The 26,908-nt window shown below is 44.8% G+C and overlaps 1 protein-coding gene across 1 annotated transcript in view; it reads left to right on the forward strand.

Annotated features, from left to right (window-relative positions):
* TRIM54 (tripartite motif containing 54) overlaps window positions 1-26,908 on the forward strand; it is a 540,134-nt gene that overhangs the window by 302,526 nt on the left and 210,700 nt on the right. Inside the window, exon 7 of the mRNA XM_073673604.1 lies at window positions 10,236-10,360. Within this exon, the coding sequence (XP_073529705.1) occupies window positions 10,236-10,360 (125 nt within the window). The remainder of the gene's footprint in view (window positions 1-10,235; window positions 10,361-26,908) is intronic.

Raw genomic sequence — 26,908 nt, forward strand, 5'->3', positions numbered from 1 at the left:
ACCCACATTAGCTCCTATACTGTATAATGGCCCCACATTAGCTCCTATACTGTATAATGTCCCTCACATTAACTCCTATACTGTATAATGGCCCCACATTAACTCCTATGCTGTATAATGGCCCCACATTAGCTCCTATACTGTATAATGGCCCCACATTAGCTCCTATACTGTATAATGGCCCCACATTAGCTCCTATACTGTATAATGGTCCTCGCATTAACTCCTACACTGTATAATGGCCCCACATTAGCTCCTATACTGTATAATTGCCCCACATTACCTCCTATACTGTATAATGGCCCTCACATTAGCTCCCACACTGTATATTGGCCCCCGCATTAGCTCCTATACTGTATAATGGCCCCACATTAGCTCCTATACTGTGTAATGGCCCCACATTAGCTCCTATACTGTATAATGGCCCCACATTAGCTCCTATACTGTATAATGGACCCACATTAGCTCCTATACTGTATAATGGCCCCACATTAGCTCCTATACTGTATAATGGCCCCACATTAACTCCTATACTGTATAATGGCCCCACATTAACTCCTATGCTGTATAATGGCCCCACATTAGCTCCTATACTGTATAATGGCCCCACATTAGCTCCTATACTGTATAATGGCCCCACAATAGCTCCTATACTGTATAATGGGCCCCACATTACCTCCTATACTGTATAATGGCCTCACATTAGCTCCTATACTGTATAATGGCCCCACATTAGCTTCTATACTGTATAATGGCCCCACATTAGCTTCTATACTGTATAATGGCCCCACATTAGCTTCTATACTGTATAATGGCCCCACAATAGCTCCTATACTGTATAATGGGCCCCACATTACCTCCTATACTGTATAATGGCCCCCACATTAGCTCCTATACTGTATAATGGCCCCACATTAGCTTCTATACTGTATAATGGCCCCACATTAGCTCCTATACTGTATAATGGCCCCACATTAGCTTCTATACTGTATAATGGCCCCACATTAGCTCCTATACTGTATAATGGCCCCACATTAGCTCCTACACTGTATAATGGCCCCACATTACCTCCTATACTGTATAATGGCCCCCGCATTAACTCCTATACTGTATAACGGCCCCGCATTAACTCCTATACTGTATAATGGCCCCACATTAGCTCCTATACTGTATAATGGCCCCACATTAGCTCCTATACTGTATAATGGCCCCACATTAGCTCCCTCACTGTATAATGGCCCCCACATTAGCTCCTATACTGTATAATGGACACACATTAGCTCCTATAGTGTATAATGGCCCCACATTCGCTTCTATACTGTATAATGGACCCACATTAGCTTCTATACTGTATAATGGCTCCACATAAGCTCCTATACTGTATAATGGCCCCACATTAGCTCCTATACTGTATAATGGCCCCTACATTAGCTCCTACACTGTATAATGGCCACACATTACCTCCTATACTGTATAATGGCCCATCATTACCTCCTATACTGTATAATGGCCCCACATTACCTCCTATACTGTATAATGGCCCCACATTACCTCCTATACTGTATAATGGCCCCACATTACCTCCTATACTGTATAATGGCCCCACATTAGCTCCTATACTGTATAATGGCCCCACATTAGCTCCTATACTGTATAATGGCCCCACATTAGCTCCCACACTGTATAATTGCCCCACAATAGCTCCCATACTGTATAATGGCCCCACATTAGCTCCTATACTGTATAATGGCTCCACATTAGCTCCTATACTGTATAATGGCCCCACATTAGCTCCTATACTGTATAATGGCTCCACATTAGCTTCTATACTGTATAATGGCCCCCACATTAGCTCCCACACTGTATAATGGCCCCACATTAGCTCCTATACTGTATAATGGCCCCACATTAGCTCCTATAGTGTATAATGGCCCCACATTAGCTCCTATACTGTATAATGGCCCCACATTAGCTCCTATACTGTATAATGGCTCCACATTAGCTCCTATACTGTATAATGGCCCCACATTAGCTCCTATACTGTATAATGGCTCCACATTAGCTCCTATACTGTATAATGGCCCCACATTAGCTCCCACACTGTATAATGGCCCCACATTAGCTCCTATACTGTATAATGGCCCCACATTAGCTCCTATAGTGTATAATGGCCCCACATTAGCTCCCATACTGTATAATGGCCCCACATTAGCTCCCACACTGTATAATGGCTCCACATTACCTCCTATACTGTATAATGGCCCCACATTACCTCCTATACCGTATAATGGGCTCCACATTAGTTCCTATACTGTATAATGGGCTCCACATTAGTTCCTATACTGTATAATGGCCCCACATTAGCTCCTATACTGTATAATGGGCCCACATTAGCTCCTATACTGTATAATGGCCCTCACATTAGCTCCCTCACTGTATAATGGCTCCACATTAGCTCCTATACTGTATAATGGCCCCACATTAGCTCCTATACTGTATAATGGCCCCATATTACCTCCTATACTGTATAATGGCCCCACATTAGCTCCTATACTGTATAATGGCCCCACATTAGCTCCTATACTGTATAATGGCCCCACATTAGCTCCTATACTGTATAATGGCCCCACATTACCTCCTATACTGTATAATGGCCCCACATTAGCTCCTATACTGTATAATGGCCCCACATTAGCTCCTATACTGTATAATGGCCCCATATTACCTCCTATACTGTATAATGGCCCCACATTACCTCATATACTGTATAATGGCCCCACATTACCTCATATACTGTATAATGGCCCCACATTAGCTCCTATACTGTATAATGGCCCCACATTAGCTCCTATACTGTATAATGGCCCCACATTACCTCATATACTGTATAATGGCCCCACATTAGCTCCTATACTGTATAATGGCCCCACATTACCTCATATACTGTATAATGGCCCCACATTACCTCATATACTGTATAATGGCCCCACATTAGCTCCTATACTGTATAATGGCTCCACATTAGCTCCTATACTGTATAATGGCTCCACATTAGCTCCTATACTGTATAATGGCTCCACATTAGCTTCTATACTGTATAATGGCCCCACATTAGCTCCTATACTGTATAATGGCCCCATATTACCTCCTATACTGTATAATGGCCCCACATTACCTCCCATACTGTATAATGGCCCCACATTAGCTCCTATACTGTATAATGGCCCCACATTAGCTCCTATACTGTATAATGGCCCCACATTAGCTCCTATACTGTATAATGGCCCCACATTAGCTTCTATACTGTATAATGGCCCCACATTAGCTCCTATACTGTATAATGGCTCCACATTAGCTCCTATACTGTATAATGGCCCCACATTAGCTCCTATACTGTATAATGGCTCCACATTAGCTCCTATACTGTATAATGGCCCCACATGAGCTCCCATACTGTATAATGGCTCCACATTAGCTCCTATACTGTATAATGGCCCCACATTAGCTCCTATACTGTATAATGGCCCCACATTAGCTCCTATAGTGTATAATGGCCCCACATTAGCTCCTATACTGTATAATGGCCCCACATTAGCTCCTATACTGTATAATGGCTCCACATTAGCTCCTATACTGTATAATGGCCCCACATTAGCTCCTATACTGTATAATGGCTCCACATTAGCTCCTATACTGTATAATGGCCCCACATTAGCTCCCACACTGTATAATGGCCCCACATTAGCTCCTATACTGTATAATGGCCCCACATTAGCTCCTATAGTGTATAATGGCCCCACATTAGCTCCCATACTGTATAATGGCCCCACATTAGCTCCCACACTGTATAATGGCTCCACATTACCTCCTATACTGTATAATGGCCCCACATTACCTCCTATACCGTATAATGGGCTCCACATTAGTTCCTATACTGTATAATGGGCTCCACATTAGTTCCTATACTGTATAATGGCCCCACATTAGCTCCTATACTGTATAATGGGCCCACATTAGCTCCTATACTGTATAATGGCCCTCACATTAGCTCCCTCACTGTATAATGGCTCCACATTAGCTCCTATACTGTATAATGGCCCCACATTAGCTCCTATACTGTATAATGGCCCCATATTACCTCCTATACTGTATAATGGCCCCACATTAGCTCCTATACTGTATAATGGCCCCACATTAGCTCCTATACTGTATAATGGCCCCACATTAGCTCCTATACTGTATAATGGCCCCACATTACCTCCTATACTGTATAATGGCCCCACATTAGCTCCTATACTGTATAATGGCCCCACATTAGCTCCTATACTGTATAATGGCCCCATATTACCTCCTATACTGTATAATGGCCCCACATTACCTCATATACTGTATAATGGCCCCACATTACCTCATATACTGTATAATGGCCCCACATTAGCTCCTATACTGTATAATGGCCCCACATTAGCTCCTATACTGTATAATGGCCCCACATTACCTCATATACTGTATAATGGCCCCACATTAGCTCCTATACTGTATAATGGCCCCACATTACCTCATATACTGTATAATGGCCCCACATTACCTCATATACTGTATAATGGCCCCACATTAGCTCCTATACTGTATAATGGCTCCACATTAGCTCCTATACTGTATAATGGCTCCACATTAGCTCCTATACTGTATAATGGCTCCACATTAGCTTCTATACTGTATAATGGCCCCACATTAGCTCCTATACTGTATAATGGCCCCATATTACCTCCTATACTGTATAATGGCCCCACATTACCTCCCATACTGTATAATGGCCCCACATTAGCTCCTATACTGTATAATGGCCCCACATTAGCTCCTATACTGTATAATGGCCCCACATTAGCTCCTATACTGTATAATGGCCCCACATTAGCTTCTATACTGTATAATGGCCCCACATTAGCTCCTATACTGTATAATGGCTCCACATTAGCTCCTATACTGTATAATGGCCCCACATTAGCTCCTATACTGTATAATGGCTCCACATTAGCTCCTATACTGTATAATGGCCCCACATGAGCTCCCATACTGTATAATGGCTCCACATTAGCTCCTATACTGTATAATGGCCCCACATTAGCTCCTATACTGTATAATGGCCCCACATTATCTCCTATACTGTATAATGGCTCCACATTAGCTCCTATACTGTATAATGGCCCCACATTAGCTCCTATACTGTATAATGGCTCCACATTAGCTCCTATACTGTATAATGGCCCCACATGAGCTCCCATACTGTATAATGGCTCCACATTAGCTCCTATACTGTATAATGGCTCCACATTAGCTCCTATACTGTATAATGGCCCCACATTAGCTCCTATACTGTATAATGGCCCCACATTAGCTCCTATACTGTATAATGGCCCCACATTAGCTCCTATACTGTATAATGGCCCCACATTAGCTCCCACACTGTATAATGGCCCCACATTAGCTCCTATACTGTATAATGGCCCCACATTAGCTCCTATACTGTATAATGGCCCCACATTAGCTCCCACACTGTATAATGGCCCCCACATTAGCTCCTATACTGTATAATGGCCCCACATTAGCTCCTATACTGTATAATGGCCCCACATTAGCTCCTATACTGTATAATGGCCCCACATTAGCTCCCACACTGTATAATGGCCCCACATTAGCTCCTATACTGTATAATGGCCCCACATTAGCTCCTATACTGTATAATGGCCCCACATTAGCTCCCATACTGTATAATGGCCCCACATTAGCTCCCACACTGTATAATGGCTCCACATTACCTCCTATACTGTATAATGGCCCCACATTACCTCCTATACTGTATAATGGGCTCCACATTAGTTCCTATACTGTATAATGGGCTCCACATTAGTTCCTATACTGTATAATGGCCCCACATTAGCTTCTATACTGTATAATGGCCCCACATTAGCTTCTATACTGTATAATGGCCCCACATTAACTCCTATACTGTATAATGGTTCCACATTAGCTCCTATACTGTATAATGGCCCCACATTAGCTCCTATACTGTATAATGGCCCCACATTAGCTTCTATACTGTATAATGGCCCCACATTAGTTCCTATACTGTATAATGGCCCCACATTAGTTCCTATACTGTATAATGGCCCCACATTAGTTCCTATACTGTATAATGGCCCCACATTAGTTCCTATACTGTATAATGGCCCCACATTAGTTCCTATACTGTATAATGGCCCCACATTAGCTCCTATACTGTATAATGGCTCCACATTAGCTCCTATACTGTATAATGGCCCCACATTAGCTCCTACACTGTATAATGGCCCCACATTAGCTCCTATACTGTATAATGGGCTCCACATTAGTTCCTATACTGTATAATGGGCTCCACATTAGTTCCTATACTGTATAATGGCCCCACATTAGCTCCTATACTGTATAATGGCTCCACATTATCTCCTATACTGTATAATGGCCCCACATTAGCTCCTATACTGTATAATGGCCCCACATTAGCTCCTATACTGTATAATGGGCCCACATTAGCTCCTATACTGTATAATGGCCCTCACATTAGCTCCCTCACTGTATAATGGCTCCACATTAGCTCCTATACTGTATAATGGCCCCACATTAGCTCCTATACTGTATAATGGCCCCATATTACCTCCTATACTGTATAATGGCCCCACATTACCTCCTATACTGTATAATGGCTCCACATTAGCTCCTATACTGTATAATGGGCTCCACATTAGTTCCTATACTGTATAATGGCCCCACATTAGCTCCTATACTGTATAATGGCCCCACATTAGCTCCTATACTGTATAATGGCCCCACATTAGCTCCTATACTGTATAATGGCCCCACATTAGCTCCTATACTGTATAATGGCCCCACATTACCTCCTATACTGTATAATGGCCCCACATTAGCTCCTATACTGTATAATGGCCCCACATTAGCTCCTATACTGTATAATGGCCCCATATTACCTCCTATACTGTATAATGGCCCCACATTACCTCATATACTGTATAATGGCCCCACATTACCTCATATACTGTATAATGGCCCCACATTAGCTCCTATACTGTATAATGGCCCCACATTAGCTCCTATACTGTATAATGGCCCCACATTACCTCATATACTGTATAATGGCCCCACATTAGCTCCTATACTGTATAATGGCCCCACATTACCTCATATACTGTATAATGGCCCCACATTAGCTCCTATACTGTATAATGGCTCCACATTAGCTCCTATACTGTATAATGGCTCCACATTAGCTCCTATACTGTATAATGGCTCCACATTAGCTTCTATACTGTATAATGGCCCCACATTAGCTCCTATACTGTATAATGGCCCCATATTACCTCCTATACTGTATAATGGCCCCACATTACCTCCCATACTGTATAATGGCCCCACATTAGCTCCTATACTGTATAATGGCCCCACATTAGCTCCTATACTGTATAATGGCCCCACATTAGCTCCTATACTGTATAATGGCCCCACATTAGCTCCCACACTGTATAATGTCCCCACATGAGCTCCCATACTGTATAATGGCCCCACATTAGCTCCTATACTGTATAATGGCCCCACATTAGCTCCTATACTGTATAATGGCTCCACATTAGCTCCTATACTGTATAATGGCCCCACATTAGCTCCTATACTGTATAATGGCTCCACATTAGCTCCTATACTGTATAATGGCCCCACATGAGCTCCCATACTGTATAATGGCTCCACATTAGCTCCTATACTGTATAATGGCCCCACATTATCTCCTATACTGTATAATGGCTCCACATTAGCTCCTATACTGTATAATGGCCCCACATTAGCTCCTATACTGTATAATGGCTCCACATTAGCTCCTATACTGTATAATGGCCCCACATGAGCTCCCATACTGTATAATGGCTCCACATTAGCTCCTATACTGTATAATGGCTCCACATTAGCTCCTATACTGTATAATGGCCCCACATTAGCTCCTATACTGTATAATGGCCCCACATTAGCTCCTATACTGTATAATGGCCCCACATTAGCTCCTATACTGTATAATGGCCCCACATTAGCTCCCACACTGTATAATGGCCCCACATTAGCTCCTATACTGTATAATGGCCCCACATTAGCTCCTATACTGTATAATGGCCCCACATTAGCTCCCACACTGTATAATGGCCCCCACATTAGCTCCTATACTGTATAATGGCACCACATTAGCTCCTATACTGTATAATGGCCCCATATTACCTCCTATACTGTATAATGGCCCCACATTACCTCCTATACTGTATAATGGCTCCACATTAGCTCCTATACTGTATAATGGGCTCCACATTAGTTCCTATACTGTATAATGGCCCCACATTAGCTCCTATACTGTATAATGGCCCCACATTAGCTCCTATACTGTATAATGGCCCCACATTAGCTCGTATACTGTATAATGGCTCCACATTAGCTCCTACACTGTATAATGGCCCCACATTAGCTCCTATACTGTATAATGGGCTCCACATTAGTTCCTATACTGTATAATGGCCCCACATTAGCTCCTATACTGTATAATGGCCCTCACATTAGCTCCTATACTGTATAATGGCCCCACATTAGCTCCTATACTGTATAATGGCCCCACATTAGCTCCTATACTGTATAATGGCCCCACATTAGCTCCTATACTGTATAATGGCCCCACATTAGCTCCTATACTGTATAATGGCTCCACATTAGCTCCTACACTGTATAATGGCCCCACATTAGCTCCTATACTGTATAATGGGCTCCACATTATCTCCTATACTGTATAATGGCCCCACATTAGCTCCTACACTGTATAATGGGCCCCACATTAGTTCCTATACTGTATAATGGGCTCCACATTAGTTCCTATACTGTATAATGGCCCCACATTAGCTCCTATACTGTATAATGGGCCCACATTAGCTCCTATACTGTATAATGGCCCCACATTAGCTCCTATACTGTATAATGGCCCCACATTAGCTCCTATATTGTATAATGGCCCCACATTAGCTTCTATACTGTATAATGGGCCCACATTAGCTTCTATACTGTATAATGGCCCTCACATTAGCTCCCTCACTGTATAATGGCTCCACATTAGCTCCTATACTGTATAATGGCCCCACATTAGCTCCTATACTGTATAATGGCCCCATATTACCTCCTATACTGTATAATGGCCCCACATTACCTCCTATACTGTATAATGGCTCCACATTAACTCCTATACTGTATAATGGGCTCCACATTAGTTCCTATTCTGTATAATGGGCTCCACATTAGTTCCTATACTGTATAATGGCCCCACATTAGCTCCTATACTGTATAATGGCCCCACATTAGCTCCTATACTGTATAATGGCCCCACATTAGCTCCCACACTGTATAATGGCCCCACATTAGCTCCCACACTGTATAATGGCCCCCACACTTTATAAGGACCAACACAGTAGTCCCTATAATGTATGAAACCTCTCCCCACTGTTTCAGTTTCCCCCATTGTTTATGATGCCCCCTGAAGTTTTAATTAAAATAAAAAAAAATCATATACTCACTTAATCCAGGATCCTAGCAACTCAACCGGTGAGACTCAGGTGGACAGACGCACTGTGATAGCAGCAACGCACACACAAGACGTCAGACACCGCACCAGGATCCTGACCTCCTGAGCGTGTGCTGGCGCCTCGGCTGTTCTGTAGACCATGGGCTTAAAGCGACCTGTGGCTTACAGAGCGGAGAGCGTCAGTGCAGGGAGGCCGTGTCCGCTCTACCGCGGTGCTTCCCTGTATCGGCGTGCTGTGTAACTCCGAATGGGCCCTCTGAGCGCCGGGCCCGTGCCGGCAGCATCCTCGGCCCCCGGTAGCTACGGTAATGTCATGTGGTATCTCTTATCTGCTGAGTCCTTGTTTTCTTTTGCCGAGTCTCGTCACGTCACTTTATGTTATGTTGTGCCTCGTTCTGTCCCATCTGTTCAGCTTGTAACATGTCGTCATACGCAGCCGTGTCTCCGTGTCATCCCGTCCACACATCACACGCTCTGTAGATCTGTGTCCGCCTTACTACCCCTCTACTCCACATCATCCACATCATCAATCATCAACCTCCCTTACGTCGTGTCGATAGTAACTGTATTATTTCCACAGGATCACAGACATGTCGAAAGTTTCCACGATAGACCGTCCCGACCCCGGGTATGAAAACATGGATCACTTCTGTGTGAATGTGGATCATGTGTCGGAGATGCTCAGGACCATCGACTTCCATACAGGTGAAGAGGAGTCAACCCCAGGACACGGAAATCATTCAATGATATTATCTGCACCGATAACGTCATGTGTTATGTAGACAGAACAAAGACGCTCCATCTGTATACAGCCAGGATGTAATATCACATGTGTAATGCAAACAATACAAACACCCCTCATGTAATACAGACACCCCCAGGTAATATCACAGGTGTAATACAGACACTCCCAGGTAATATCACACGTGTAATACAGACACTCCCGCGTGTAATATCACACGTGTAATACAGACACTCCCGCGTGTAATATCACAGGTGTAATACAGACACTCCCAGGTAATATCACACATGTAATACAGACACCCCCAGGTAATATCACAGGTGTAATACAGACACCCCCAGGTAATATAACACGTGTAATACAGACACACCCCAGTGAAATGCAGACACCTCCGTGTAATACAAACAACCCCCATGTAATATCACACGTGTAATGTAATTACTCCCTCATGTAATCATGTATAATACAGACATTCCCTCATGTAATATCACACGTGTAATGTAATTACTCCCTCGTGTAATATCACAGGTGTAATACAGACACTCCCCCGGTGTAATATCATACGTGTAATACAGACACTCTCACGTGTAATATCACACGTGTAATACAGACACTCCTCCCCGTGTAATATAACAGGTGTAATACAGACACTCCCCCGTGTAATATCACAGGTGTAATACAGACACTCCCCCGTGTAATATCACAGGTGTAATACAGACACTCCCCCGTGTAATATCACACGTGTAATACAGACACTCCCCCGTGTAATATCACAGGTGTAATACAGACACTCCCCCGTGTAATATCACAGGTGTAATACAGACGCTCCCCCGTATAATATCACAGGTGAAATACAGACACTCCCCCGTGTAATATCACACGTGTAATACAGACACTCCCCCGTGTAATATCACAGGTGTAATACAGACACTCCCCCGTGTAATATCACAGGTGTAATACAGACACTCCCCTGTGTAATATCACACGAGTAAAACAGACACTCCCCCGTGTAATATCACACGTGTAATACAGACACTCGCCCCGAGTAATATCACACGTGTAATAAAGACACTCCCCCGTGTAATATAACACATGTAATACAGACACTCCCCCATGTAATATCACAGGTGTAACACAGACACTCCCCCGTGTAATATCACAGGTGTAATACAGACGCTCCCCCATGTAATATCTGTTATGCACACGCTCGGACTGACTGGCGTGTGCGGGTGTTGTGGTTCCACTGGACCATAGACCGGAGAGTGCCTGGAGGGGCGTGACTAAGTATCTGGCCGATCCGACCAAGGTGGCACGACGGCATACGACGCCAGTGCACCAGGGAGAAACCGGGCAGAGGGACCAGGTGCTACTCCAGGTCAAACTCCGGACACGGGGGTTGACCCACACTGGGATTACTGGAACAGGCAGGTTAGGCTGGCACAGACTGGTGGATGTAAGCAAACACGGCAGGTATGCAGATGGGTGGATACAGGCAAGTATACAGGCAGGGAGGTACTGGCCGAAAGGACGGGCTGGAGCACAGAGAGGTTAAGACCCAGTACAGACTGGGTCACAGAACCGCAGATGCGGTAGACAACCACAGCAGAGAGGGAACGCCCGAAGCGGTGGGCAAGAACAGAGCAGGACGGGGCTGCAGGAGCAGCGAGCACAAGCAGGGCAGGACAGGACTGCCGGAGCAGCGGGCAGAAGCAGGGCGGGGCGGAAACCGCAGAAGCAGTAAGCAAGATAAGAGCAGAGCAGAAACCGCAGGAGCGGCAAGCTAAGCAGGAGCAGAGCGGACACCGCAGTGCGGTAAACAAGGCAGGAGCAGAGCAGAAACCGCAAGAGCAGCAAGCTAAGCAGGAGCAGAGCGGACACCGCAGAGCGGTAAACAAGGCAGGAGCAGAGTAGAAACCGCAAGAGCGGCAAGCTAAGCAGGAGCAGAGCGGACACCGCAGAGCGGTAAACAAGGCAGGAGCAGAGCAGAAACCGCAAGAGCGGCAAGCTAAGCAGGAGCAGAGCGGACACCGCAGAGCGGTAAACAAGGCAGGAGCAGAGCAGAAACCGCAAGAGCGGCAAGCTAAACAGGAGCAGAGCGGACACCGCAGAGCGGTAAACAAGGCAGGAGCAGAGCAGAAACCGCAAGAGCGGCAAGCTAAACAGGAGCAGAGCGGACACCGCAGAGCGGTAAACAAGGCAAGGGGATAGGACTCTGTTCACAAAGAACAGACGGAGAAGGAAAGGCAGAACCAGAAGCACGCACAGTACTTACATAGAAGTAGCGAGCGTACACTAAATTCACAACAGAGGTACAGAGACGACGAGAAGGAATTTAGGAGCGGGTTCAGACTCTGCAGAAAGACGCAGAAAACAGACATAGAGGGAAAAGGGAGACAAGGTTTAAAGTAGAAACGAGGCACAGACAACAGGGAACAGAGGAACGGGAACAGAGACAGCAAGGCAGGAACACAAACAGGACTCTGTTCAGATGGGAACAGATACCGCAAGGCAGGAACACAAACAGGACTCTGTTCAGACGGGAACAGATACCGCAAGGCAGGGACACAAACAGGACTCTGTTCAGACGGGAACAGATACCGCAAGGCAGAGACACAAACAGGACTCTGTTCAGACGGGAACAGATACCGCAAGGCACAGACAGGCAGATCTAGGAATACGGCCCCTAGAAGGCGAAAGAACAGGCAAGAAGCGAGTTCACAAGAACAGACCACAGTTCAGACACAGAACTGGAAAACAGGCAGGAAAACAGGATAGGACCTGGCATGTCAGAGACAAACAGCCAACTGACAAGAAACAATGCTCAGGCGCCATCTTGCGGAAGAAGGTGGTATGAATACCCAAAGATGGACAGCAATAGGCTGAAGGTGCAACAGGGGCGTGTCCGCAGCAGGTACAAGAAACAGGAAGTTCAGCGGGCTTCGCCCTATGCAGCCAAAGTGGAGCAGAGCAGAGCACAAGGAAAGAAGCCAGACCAGGAAGCTGGGCGGGAGATGAAGCTTGCGATCTAGCATGATGAGAGATGGAACACCATGCAAGAACGCCGCCAGGTATGCTACAATATCACACTTGTAATACAGACACTCCCCCATGTAATATCACAGGTGTAACACAGACACTCTCCCATGTAATATCACAGGTGTAACACAGACACTCCCCCATGTAATATCACACGAGTAATACGGACACTCGCCCCGAGTAATATCACACGAGTAATACAGACACTCCCCCATGTAATATAACACATGTAATACAGACGCTCCCCCATGTAATATCACACTTGTAATACAGACACTCCCCCATGTAATATCACAGGTGTAACACAGACACTCCCCCGAGTAATATCACAGGTGTAATACAGACACTCCCCCGTGTAATATAACACGTGTAAAACAGACACTCCCCCGTGTAATATCACAGGTGTAATACAGACACTCCCCTGTGTAATATCACACGAGTAATACGGACACTCGCCCCGAGTAATATCACACGTGTAATAAAGACACTCCCCCGTGTAATATCACCGATGTAATACAAACACTCCCTCGTGTAATATAAAACGATCACACGTGTAATACAGACACTCCCCCCATGTAATAGCACACGAGTAATACAGACGCTCCCCCATGTAATATCACACGTGTAATACAGACGCTTCCCCCATGTAATATCACAGGTGTAATACAAACACTCCCTCGTGTAATATAAAACGATCACACGTGTAATACAGACACTCCCCCCATATAATAGCACACGAGTAATACAGACACTCCCCCATATAATATCACACATGTAATACAGACGCTCCCCCATGTAATATCACACGTGTAATACAGACGCTCCCCCCATGTAATATCACAGGTGTAATACAGACAATCCCCCGTGTAATACAGACCCTCCCCAGTGTAATATCACACGTGTAAAACACACACTCCCCCATGTAATCTCACATGTGCAATACAAACAATCCCCCGTGTAATACAGACCCTCCCCCGTGTAATATCACATGTGTAATACAGACACTCCCCCATGTAATGCAGACCCTCCCCAGTGTAATATCACATATGTAGTACAGACACTCCCCCGTGTAATACAGACCCTCCCCCGTGTAATATCACATGTGTAATACAGACCCTCACCAGTGTAATATCACACGAGAAATACAGACACTCCCCCATGAAATACAGACACCTCCGTGTAATACAAACAACCCACATGTAATACGGACACTCCCCCGTGTAATATCACACGTGTAATGCAAATACTCCCCCATGTAATATCACGTGTAATACAGACACTCCGCATGTCATATCACACGTGTAATACAGACACTCTCCCGTGTAATATTATATATGTAATACAGACACTCCCCCATTTAATATCACATGTGTAATACAGACACTCCCCCAGTATAATATCACAGGTGTAATACAGACACCCTCGAGTAATATCACAGGTGTAATACAGACTCTCCCCCATGTAATATCACAGGTGTAATACAGACACTCCCCCGTGTAATATCACACGTGTAATACAGACACTCCCCCATGTAATAACACAGGTGTAATACAGACCCTCCCCAGTGTAATATCACACGAGAAATACAGACACTCCCCCATGAAATACAGACACCTCCGTGTAATACAAACAACCCCCATGTAATACGGACACTCCCCCGTGTAATATCACACGTGTAATGCAAATACTCCCCCATGTAATATCACGTGTAATACAGACACTCCGCATGTCATATCACACGTGTAATACAGACACTCCCCCCGAGTAATATCACACGTGTAATACAGACACTCCCCCGTGTAATATCATATATGTAATACAGACACTCCCCCATTTAATATCACATGTGTAATACAGACACTCCCCCAGTGTAATATCACAGGTGTAATACAGACACCCTCGAGTAATATCACAGGTGTAATACAGACCCTCCCCCATGTAATATCACAGGTGTAATACAGACACTCCCCCGTGTAATATCACACGTGTAATACAGACACTCCCCCGTGTAATATCACAGGTGTAATACAGACACTCCCCCGTGTAATATAACACGTGTAAAACAGACACTCCCCCGTGTAATATCACAGGTGTATTACAGACACTCCCCTGTGTAATATCACACGAGTAATACGGACACTCGCCCCGAGTAATATCACACGTGTAATAAAGACACTCCCCCGTGTAATATCACACGAATAATACGGACACTCGCCCCGAGTAATATCACAGGTGTAATAAAGACACTCCCCCGTGTAATATCACAGATGTAATACAAACACTCCCTCGTGTAATATAAAACGATCACACGTGTAATACAAACACTCCCCCCGTGTAATAGCACACGAGTAATACAGACACTCCCCCATGTAATATCACACGTGTAATACAGACGCTTCCCCCATGTAATATCACAGGTGTAATACAAACACTCCCTCGTGTAATATAAAACGATCACACGTGTAATACAGACACTCCCCCCATGTAATAGCACACGAGTAATACAGACGCTCCCCCATGTAATATCACACGTGTAATACAGACGCTTCCCCCATGTAATATCACAGGTGTAATACAAACACTCCCTCGTGTAATATAAAACGATCACACGTGTAATACAGACACTCCCCCCATGTAATAGCACACGAGTAATACAGACACTCCCCCATATAATATCACACATGTAATACAGACGCTCCCCCATGTAATATCACACGTGTAATACAGACGCTCCCCCCATGTAATATCACAGGTGTAATACAGACAATCCCCCGTGTAATACAGACCCTCCCCAGTGTAATATCACACGTGTAAAACAGACACTCCCCCATGTAATCTCACATGTGCAATACAAACAATCCCCCGTGTAATACAGACCCTCCCCCGTGTAATATCACATGTGTAATACAGACACTCCCCCATGTAATGCAGACCCTCCCCAGTGTAATATCACATATGTAGTACAGACACTCCCCCGTGTAATACAGACCCTCCCCCGTGTAATATCACATGTGTAATACAGACCCTCCCCAGTGTAATATCACACGAGAAATACAGACACTCCCCCATGAAATACAGACACCTCCGTGTAATACAAACAACCCCCATGTAATACGGACACTCCCCCGTGTAATATCACACGTGTAATGCAAATACTCCCCCATGTAATATCACGTGTAATACAGACACTCCGCATGTCATATCACACGTGTAATACAGACACTCCCCCCGAGTAATATCACACGTGTAATACAGACACTCCCCCGTGTAATATCATATATGTAATACAGACACTCCCCCATTTAATATCACATGTGCAATACAGACACTCCCCCAGTGTAATATCACAGGTGTAACACAGACACCCTCGAGTAATATCACAGGTGTAATACAGACCCTCCCCCATGTAATATCACAGGTGTAATACAGACACTCCCCCGTGTAATATCACACGTGTAATACAGACACTCCCCTGTGTAATATCACACGTGTAATACAGACGCTCCCCCATGTAATATCACAGGTGTAATACAGACCCTGCCCTCGTGTAATATCACACGTATAATACAGACACTCCCCCGTGTAATACAGACCCTCCCCCGTGTAATATCACATGTGTAATACAGACACTCCTGCGTGTAATATCACATGTGTAATACAGACACTCCTGCGTGTAATATCACATGTGTAATACAGACGCACCCCCGTGTAATGCAGACTCTCCCCCGTGTAATATCACACATGTAATACAGACACTCCCCCATGTAATGTAGACTCTCCCCAGTGTAATATCACATATGTAATACAGACACTCCCCCGTGTAATACAGACCCTACCTCGTGTAATATCACATGTGTAATACAGACCCTCCCCGTGTAATATCACACGTGTAATAATGACACTCCCCCATGTAATGCAGACCCTCCCCAGTGTAATATCACATATGTAGTACAGACACTCCCCCGTGTAATATAGACCCTCCCCCGTGTAATATCACATGAGTAATACAGACACTCGCCCGTGTAATATCACAGGTGTAATACAGACACTCCCCCGTGTAATATCACAGGTGTTATACAGACACTCCCTCGTGTAATATCACACGTGTAATACAGACACTCCCCCGTGTATTATCACATGTGTAATACAGACACTCCCCCTCTAATATCACACATGTAATACAGATGTTCCCTCGTGTAATATCACAGGTGTAATACAGACACTCCCCCATGTAAAATCACACGTCTAATACAGACACTCACCCGTGTAATAAAGACCCTCCCCAGACACTCCCCCCGTGTAATATCACAGGTGTAATACAGACACTCCCCCGTGTAATATCACAGGTGTTATACAGACACTCCCTTGTGTAATATCACAGGTGTAATACAGACCCTCCCCGTGTAATATCACACGTGTAATACAGACACTCCCCCATGTAATGCAGACCCTCCCCAGTGTAATATCACATATGTAGTACAGACACTCCCCCGTGTAATACAGACCCTCCCCCGTGTAATATCACACGTGTAATACAGACACTCCCCTGTGTAATACAGACCCTCCCAAGTGTAATATCACATATGTAGTACAGACACTCCGCCATGTAATACAGACCCTCCCCCATGTAATATCACATGAGTAATACAGACACTCGCCCATGTAATATCACAGGTGTAATACAGACACTCCCCCGTGTAATATCACAGGTGTAATACAGATACTCACTCGTGTAATAAAGACCCTCCCCAGTGTAATATCACACATGTAATACAGACACTCCCCCTCTAATATCACACATGTAATACAGACGTTCCCTCGTGTAATATCACAGGTGTAATACAGACACTCCCCCGTGTAAAATCACACGTCTAATACAGAAACTCCCGCCGAGTAATATCACACGTGTAATACAGACACTCCCCCGTGTAATATCATATATGTAATACAGACACTCCCCCATTTAATATCACATGTGTAATACAGACACTCCCCCAGTGTAATATCACAGGTGTAATACAGACACCCTCGAGTAATATCACAGGTGTAATACAGACCCTCCCCCATGTAATATCACAGGTGTAATACAGACACTCCCCCGTGTAATATCACACGTGTAATACAGACACTCCCCTGTGTAATATCACACGTGTAATACAGACGCTCCCCCATGTAATATCACAGGTGTAATACAGACCCTGCCCTCGTGTAATATCACACGTATAATACAGACACTCCCCCGTGTAATACAGACCCTCCCCCGTGTAATATCACATGTGTAATACAGACACTCCTGCGTGTAATATCACATGTGTAATACAGACACTCCTGCGTGTAATATCACATGTGTAATACAGACGCTCCCCCGTGTAATGTAGACCCTCCCCCGTGTAATATCACACATGTAATACAGACACTCCCCCATGTAATGTAGACTCTCCCCAGTGTAATATCACATATGTAATACAGACACTCCCCCGTGTAATATAGACCCTCCCTCGTGTAATATCACATGTGTAATACAGACCCTCCCCGTGTAATATCACACGTGTAATAATGACACTCCCCCATGTAATGCAGACCCTCCCCAGTGTAATATCACATATGTAGTACAGACACTCCCCCGTGTAATATAGACCCTCCCCCGTGTAATATCACATGAGTAATACAGACACTCGCCCGTGTAATATCACAGGTGTAATACAGACACTCCCCCGTGTAATATCACAGGTGTTATACAGACACTCCCTCGTGTAATATCACAGGTGTAATACAGACACTCCCCCGTGTATTATCACATGTGTAATACAGACACTCCCCCTCTAATATCACACATGTAATACAGATGTTCCCTCGTGTAATATCACAGGTGTAATACAGACACTCCCCCGTGTAAAATCACACGTCTAATACAGACACTCCCGCGTGTAATATCACACGTGTAAGACAGACACCCCCCGTGTAATATCACCTGTGTAATACAGACACTCCCCCATGTAAAATCACACGTCTAATACAGACACTCACCCGTGTAATAAAGACCCTCTCCAGACACTCCCCCCGTGTAATATCACAGGTGTAATACAGACACTCCCCCGTGTAATATCACAGGTGTTATACAGACACTCCCTCGTGTAATATCACAGGTGTAATATAGACCCTCCCCCATGTAATGCAGACCCTCCCCAGTGTAATATCACATATGTAGTACAGACACTCCCCCGTGTAATACAGACCCTCCCCCGTGTAATATCACACGTGTAATACAGACACTCCCCTGTGTAATACAGACCCTCCCAAGTGTAATATCACATATGTAGTACAGACACTCCGCCATGTAATACAGACCCTCCCCCATGTAATATCACATGAGTAATACAGACACTCGCCCATGTAATATCACAGGTGTAATATAGACACTCCCCCGTGTAATATCACAGGTGTAATACAGATACTCACTCGTGTAATAAAGACCCTCCCCAGTGTAATATCACACATGTAATACAGACACTCCCCCTCTAATATAATACATGTAATACAGACGTTCCCTCGTGTAATATCACAGGTGTAATACAGACACTCCCCCGTATAAAATCACACGTCTAATACAGACACTCCCGCGTGTAATATCACACGTGTAATACAGACACCCCCCGTGTAATATCACCTGTGTAATACAGACACTCCCCCATGTAAAATCACACGTCTAATACAGACTCTTCCCCGTGTAATATCACAGGTGTAATACAGACCCTCCCCACGTGTAATATCACAGGTGTAATACAGACACTCCCCCGTGTAAAATCACACGTCTAATACAGACACTCCCCTGTGTAATATCACAGGTGTAATACAGACACTCCCCCGTGTAATACAGACCCTCCCCCGTGTAATGTAATGCGTGTAATACAGACACTCCCCAGTGTAATATCATTTACGTAATACAGACACTTCCCCATGTAATATCACACGTGAAATACAGACACTCCCCTGTGTAATATCACATGTGAAATACAGACACTCCCCTGTGTAATACAGACCCTCCCCTGTGTAATATCACATGTGTAATAGAGACACTCCCCCATGTAATACAGACCCTTCCCAGTGTAATATCACACGTGTAATACAGACACTCCCCCATGTAATACAGACACTCCCCAGTGTAATATCACATGTGTATTACAGACACTCCCCCTGTGTAATATCACAGGTGTAATACAGACACTCCTGCATGTAATATCACACGTGTAATACAGACACCCCCCGTGTAATATCACCGGTGTAATACAGCCCCTCCCTACGTGTAATATCACAGGTGTAATACAGACACTTCCCTGTGTAATATCACAGGTGTAATACAGACCCTCCCCACGTGTAATATCACAGGTGTAATACAGACACTCCCCAGTGTAATATCACAGGTGTAATACAGACCCTCCCCACGTGTAATATCACAGGTGTAATACAGACACTCCCCCATGTAATATCACAGGTGTAATACAGACAATCCCCCGTGTAAAATCACACGTTTAATACAGACACTCCTCCGTGTAATAAAGACCCTCCCAGTGTAATATCACAGGTGTAATACAGACACTCCCCCGTGTAATACAGACCCTCCCCCATGTAATATAATGCGTGTAATACAGACCCTCCCAGTTGTAATATCATTTACGTAATACAGACACTCCCCCATGTAATATCACACGTGAAATACAGACACTCCCCCGTGTAATATCACATATGTAATACAGAAACTCCCCTGTGTAATACAGATGCTCCCCCGTGTAATATCATATGTGTAATACAGACACTCCCCCATGTAATACAGACCCTACCCAGTGTAATATCACATGTGCACTACAGACACTCCCCCATGTAATACAGACCCTCCCTAGTGTAATATCACACGTGTAATACAGACACTCCCCCTCTGTAATACAGACCCTCCCCAGTGTAATATCACATGTGTACTACAGACACTCCCCCAAGTAATACAGACCCTCCCCAGTGTAATATCACATGTGTAATACAGACACTCCCACGTGTAATATCACACGTGTAATACAGACACTAGCCCGTGTAATACAGACCCTCCCCAGTGTAATACCACACGTGTAATACAGACACCCCCCGTGTAATATCACAGGTGTAATACAGAACCTCCCCACGTGTAATATCACAGGTGTAATACAGACACTCCCCATATGTAATATCACATATGTAGTACAGACACTCCCCCGTGTAATACAGACCCTCCCCGTGTAATATCACACTCCCCCATGTAATGCAGAACCTCCCCAGTGTAATATCACATATGTAGTACAGACACTCCCCCGTGTAATACAGACGCTCCCCAGTGTAATATCACATATGTAGTACAGACACTCCTGCGTGTAATACAGACCCTCCCCCGTGTAATATCACATGAGTAATACAGACACTCGCCCATGTAATATCACACGTCTAATACAGACACTCCCCCGAGTAATAAAGACCCTCCCCAGACACTTCCCCCATGTAATATCAGAGGTGTAATACAGACACTCCCCCGTGTAATATCACAGGTGTTATGCAGACACTCCCTCGTGTAATATCACAGGTGTAATACAGACACTCCCCCGTGTATTATTGCATGTGTAATACAGACACTCCCCCTCTAATATCACACATGTAATACAGACGTTCCCTCGTGTAATATCACAGGTGTAATACAGACACTCCCCGGTGTAAAATCACAGGTGTAATACAGACACTCCCCCGTGTAATACAGACCCTCCCCCGTGTAATATAATGTGTGTAATACAGACCCTCCCCAGTGTAATATCACAGGTGTAATACAGACACTTCCATGGGTAATATCACATGTGTAATACGGACTCTCCCGCGTGTAATATCACACGTGTAATACAGCCCCCCCGTGTAATATCATAGGTGTAAAACAGAAACTCCCCCATGTAATATCACAGGTGTAATACAGACCCTCCCTACGTGTAATATCACAGGCGTAATACAGACACTTCCCCGTGTAATATCACAGGTGTAATACAGACCCTCCCCACATGTAATATCACAGGTGCAATACAGACACTCCCCCGTGTAATATCACAGGTGTATTACAGACCCCCCCACGTGTAATATCACAGGTGTAATACAGACACTCCCCCATGTATTATCACAGGTGAAATACAGACCCTCCCCACGTGTAATATCACAGGTGTAATACAGACACTCCCCCATGTAATATCACAGGTGTAATACAGACACTCCCCCGTGTAATACAGACCCTCCCCGTGTAATATCACACGTGTAATACAGACACTCCCCCATGTAATGCAGACCCTCCCCAGTGTAATGTCACATATGTAGTACAGACACTCCCCCGTGTAATACAGACCCTCCCCCTTGTAATATCACACGTGTAATACAGACACTCCCCCGTGTAATACACACCCTCCCAAGTGTAATATCACATATGTAGTACAGACACTCCCCCGTGTAATACAGACCCTCCCCCATGTAATATCACATGAGTAATACAGACACTCGCCCATGTAATATCACAGGTGTAATACAGACACTTCCCCGTGTAATATCACAGGTGTAATACAGACACTCCCCCTCTAATATCACACATGTAATACAGACGTTCCCTCGTGTAATATCACAGGTGTAATACAGACACTCCCCCGTGAAAAATCACACGTCTAATACAGACACTCACCCGTGTAATAAAGACCCTCCCCAGTGTAATATCACAGGTGTAATACAGACACTCCCCTGTGTAATACAGACCCTTCCCCGTGTAATATAATGCGTGTAATACAGACCCTCCCCAGTGTAATATCATTTACGTAATACAGACACTCCCCCATGTAATATCACACGTGAAATACAGACACTCCCCCGTGTAATATCACATATGTAATACAGAAACTCCCCTGTGTAATACAGATGCTCCCCCGTGTAATATCATATGTGTAATACAGACACTCCCCCATGTAATACAGACCCTACCCAGTGTAATATCACATGTGCACTACAGACACTCCCCCATGTAATACAGACCCTCCCTAGTGTAATATCACACGTGTAATACAGACACTCCCCCTCTGTAATACAGACCCTCCCCAGTGTAATATCACATGTGTACTACAGACACTCCCCCAAGTAATACAGACCCTCCCCAGTGTAATATCACATGTGTAATACAGACACTCCCACGTGTAATATCACACGTGTAATACAGACACTAGCCCGTGTAATACAGACCCTCCCCAGTGTAATACCACACGTGTAATACAGACACCCCCCGTGTAATATCACAGGTGTAATACAGAACCTCCCCACGTGTAATATCACAGGTGTAATACAGACACTCCCCATATGTAATATCACATATGTAGTACAGACACTCCCCCGTGTAATACAGACCCTCCCCGTGTAATATCACACTCCCCCATGTAATGCAGAACCTCCCCAGTGTAATATCACATATGTAGTACAGACACTCCCCCGTGTAATACAGACGCTCCCCAGTGTAATACCACATATGTAGTACAGACACTCCTGCGTGTAATACAGACCCTCCCCCGTGTAATATCACATGAGTAATACAGACACTCGCCCATGTAATATCACACGTCTAATACAGACACTCCCCCGTGTAATAAAGACCCTCCCCAGACACTTCCCCCATGTAATATCAGAGGTGTAATACAGACACTCCCCCGTGTAATATCACAGGTGTTATGCAGACACTCCCTCGTGTAATATCACAGGTGTAATACAGACACTCCCCCGTGTATTATTGCATGTGTAATACAGACACTCCCCCTCTAATATCACACATGTAATACAGACGTTCCCTCGTGTAATATCACAGGTGTAATACAGACACTCCCCGGTGTAAAATCACAGGTGTAATACAGACACTCCCCCGTGTAATACAGACCCTCCCCCGTGTAATATAATGTGTGTAATACAGACCCTCCCCAGTGTAATATCACAGGTGTAATACAGACACTTCCATGGGTAATATCACATGTGTAATACGGACTCTCCCGCGTGTAATATCACACGTGTAATACAGCCCCCCCGTGTAATATCATAGGTGTAAAACAGAAACTCCCCCATGTAATATCACAGGTGTAATACAGACCCTCCCTACGTGTAATATCACAGGCGTAATACAGACACTTCCCCGTGTAATATCACAGGTGTAATACAGACCCTCCCCACATGTAATATCACAGGTGCAATACAGACACTCCCCCGTGTAATATCACAGGTGTATTACAGACCCCCCCACGTGTAATATCACAGGTGTAATACAGACACTCCCCCATGTATTATCACAGGTGAAATACAGACCCTCCCCACGTGTAATATCACAGGTGTAATACAGACACTCCCCCATGTAATATCACAGGTGTAATACAGACACTCCCCCGTGTAATACAGACCCTCCCCGTGTAATATCACACGTGTAATACAGACACTCCCCCATGTAATGCAGACCCTCCCCAGTGTAATGTCACATATGTAGTACAGACACTCCCCCGTGTAATACAGACCCTCCCCCTTGTAATATCACACGTGTAATACAGACACTCCCCCGTGTAATACACACCCTCCCAAGTGTAATATCACATATGTAGTACAGACACTCCCCCGTGTAATACAGACCCTCCCCCATGTAATATCACATGAGTAATACAGACACTCGCCCATGTAATATCACAGGTGTAATACAGACACTCCCCCGTGTAATATCACAGGTGTAATACAGACACTCCCCCTCTAATATCACACATGTAATACAGACGTTCCCTCGTGTAATATCACAGGTGTAATACAGACACTCCCCCGTGAAAAATCACACGTCTAATACAGACACTCACCCGTGTAATAAAGACCCTCCCCAGTGTAATATCACAGGTGTAATACAGACACTCCCCTGTGTAATACAGACCCTTCCCCGTGTAATATAATGCGTGTAATACAGACCCTCCCCAGTGTAATATCATTTACGTAATACAGACACTCCCCCATGTAATATCACACGTGAAATACAGACACTCCCCCGTGTAATATCACATATGTAATACAGAAACTCCCCTGTGTAATACAGATGCTCCCCCGTGTAATATCATATGTGTAATACAGACACTCCCCCATGTAATACAGACCCTACCCAGTGTAATATCACATGTGCACTACAGACACTCCCCCATGTAATACAGACCCTCCCTAGTGTAATATCACACGTGTAATACAGACACTCCCCCTCTGTAATACAGACCCTCCCCAGTGTAATATCACATGTGTACTACAGACACTCCCCCAAGTAATACAGACCCTCCCCAGTGTAATATCACATGTGTAATACAGACACTCCCACGTGTAATATCACACGTGTAATACAGACACTAGCCCGTGTAATACAGACCCTCCCCAGTGTAATACCACACGTGTAATACAGACACCCCCCGTGTAATATCACAGGTGTAATACAGAACCTCCCCACGTGTAATATCACAGGTGTAATACAGACACTCCCCATATGTAATATCACATATGTAGTACAGACACTCCCCCGTGTAATACAGACCCTCCCCGTGTAATATCACACTCCCCCATGTAATGCAGAACCTCCCCAGTGTAATATCACATATGTAGTACAGACACTCCCCCGTGTAATACAGACGCTCCCCAGTGTAATATCACATATGTAGTACAGACACTCCTGCGTGTAATACAGACCCTCCCCCGTGTAATATCACATGAGTAATACAGACACTCGCCCATGTAATATCACACGTCTAATACAGACACTCCCCCGTGTAATAAAGACCCTCCCCAGACACTTCCCCCATGTAATATCAGAGGTGTAATACAGACACTCCCCCGTGTAATATCACAGGTGTTATGCAGACACTCCCTCGTGTAATATCACAGGTGTAATACAGACACTCCCCCGTGTATTATTGCATGTGTAATACAGACACTCCCCCTCTAATATCACACATGTAATACAGACGTTCCCTCGTGTAATATCACAGGTGTAATACAGACACTCCCCGGTGTAAAATCACAGGTGTAATACAGACACTCCCCCGTGTAATACAGACCCTCCCCCGTGTAATATAATGTGTGTAATACAGACCCTCCCCAGTGTAATATCACAGGTGTAATACAGACACTTCCATGGGTAATATCACATGTGTAATACGGACTCTCCCGCGTGTAATATCACACGTGTAATACAGCCCCCCCGTGTAATATCATAGGTGTAAAACAGAAACTCCCCCATGTAATATCACAGGTGTAATACAGACCCTCCCTACGTGTAATATCACAGGCGTAATACAGACACTTCCCCGTGTAATATCACAGGTGTAATACAGACCCTCCCCACATGTAATATCACAGGTGCAATACAGACACTCCCCCGTGTAATATCACAGGTGTAT

This window comes from Phyllobates terribilis, unplaced genomic scaffold (genome assembly GCF_046119375.1).
Source record: "Phyllobates terribilis strain yellow unplaced genomic scaffold, ASM4611937v1 Scaffold_3__8_contigs__length_932513732, whole genome shotgun sequence".
Lineage (NCBI taxonomy): Eukaryota > Metazoa > Chordata > Amphibia > Anura > Dendrobatidae > Phyllobates > Phyllobates terribilis.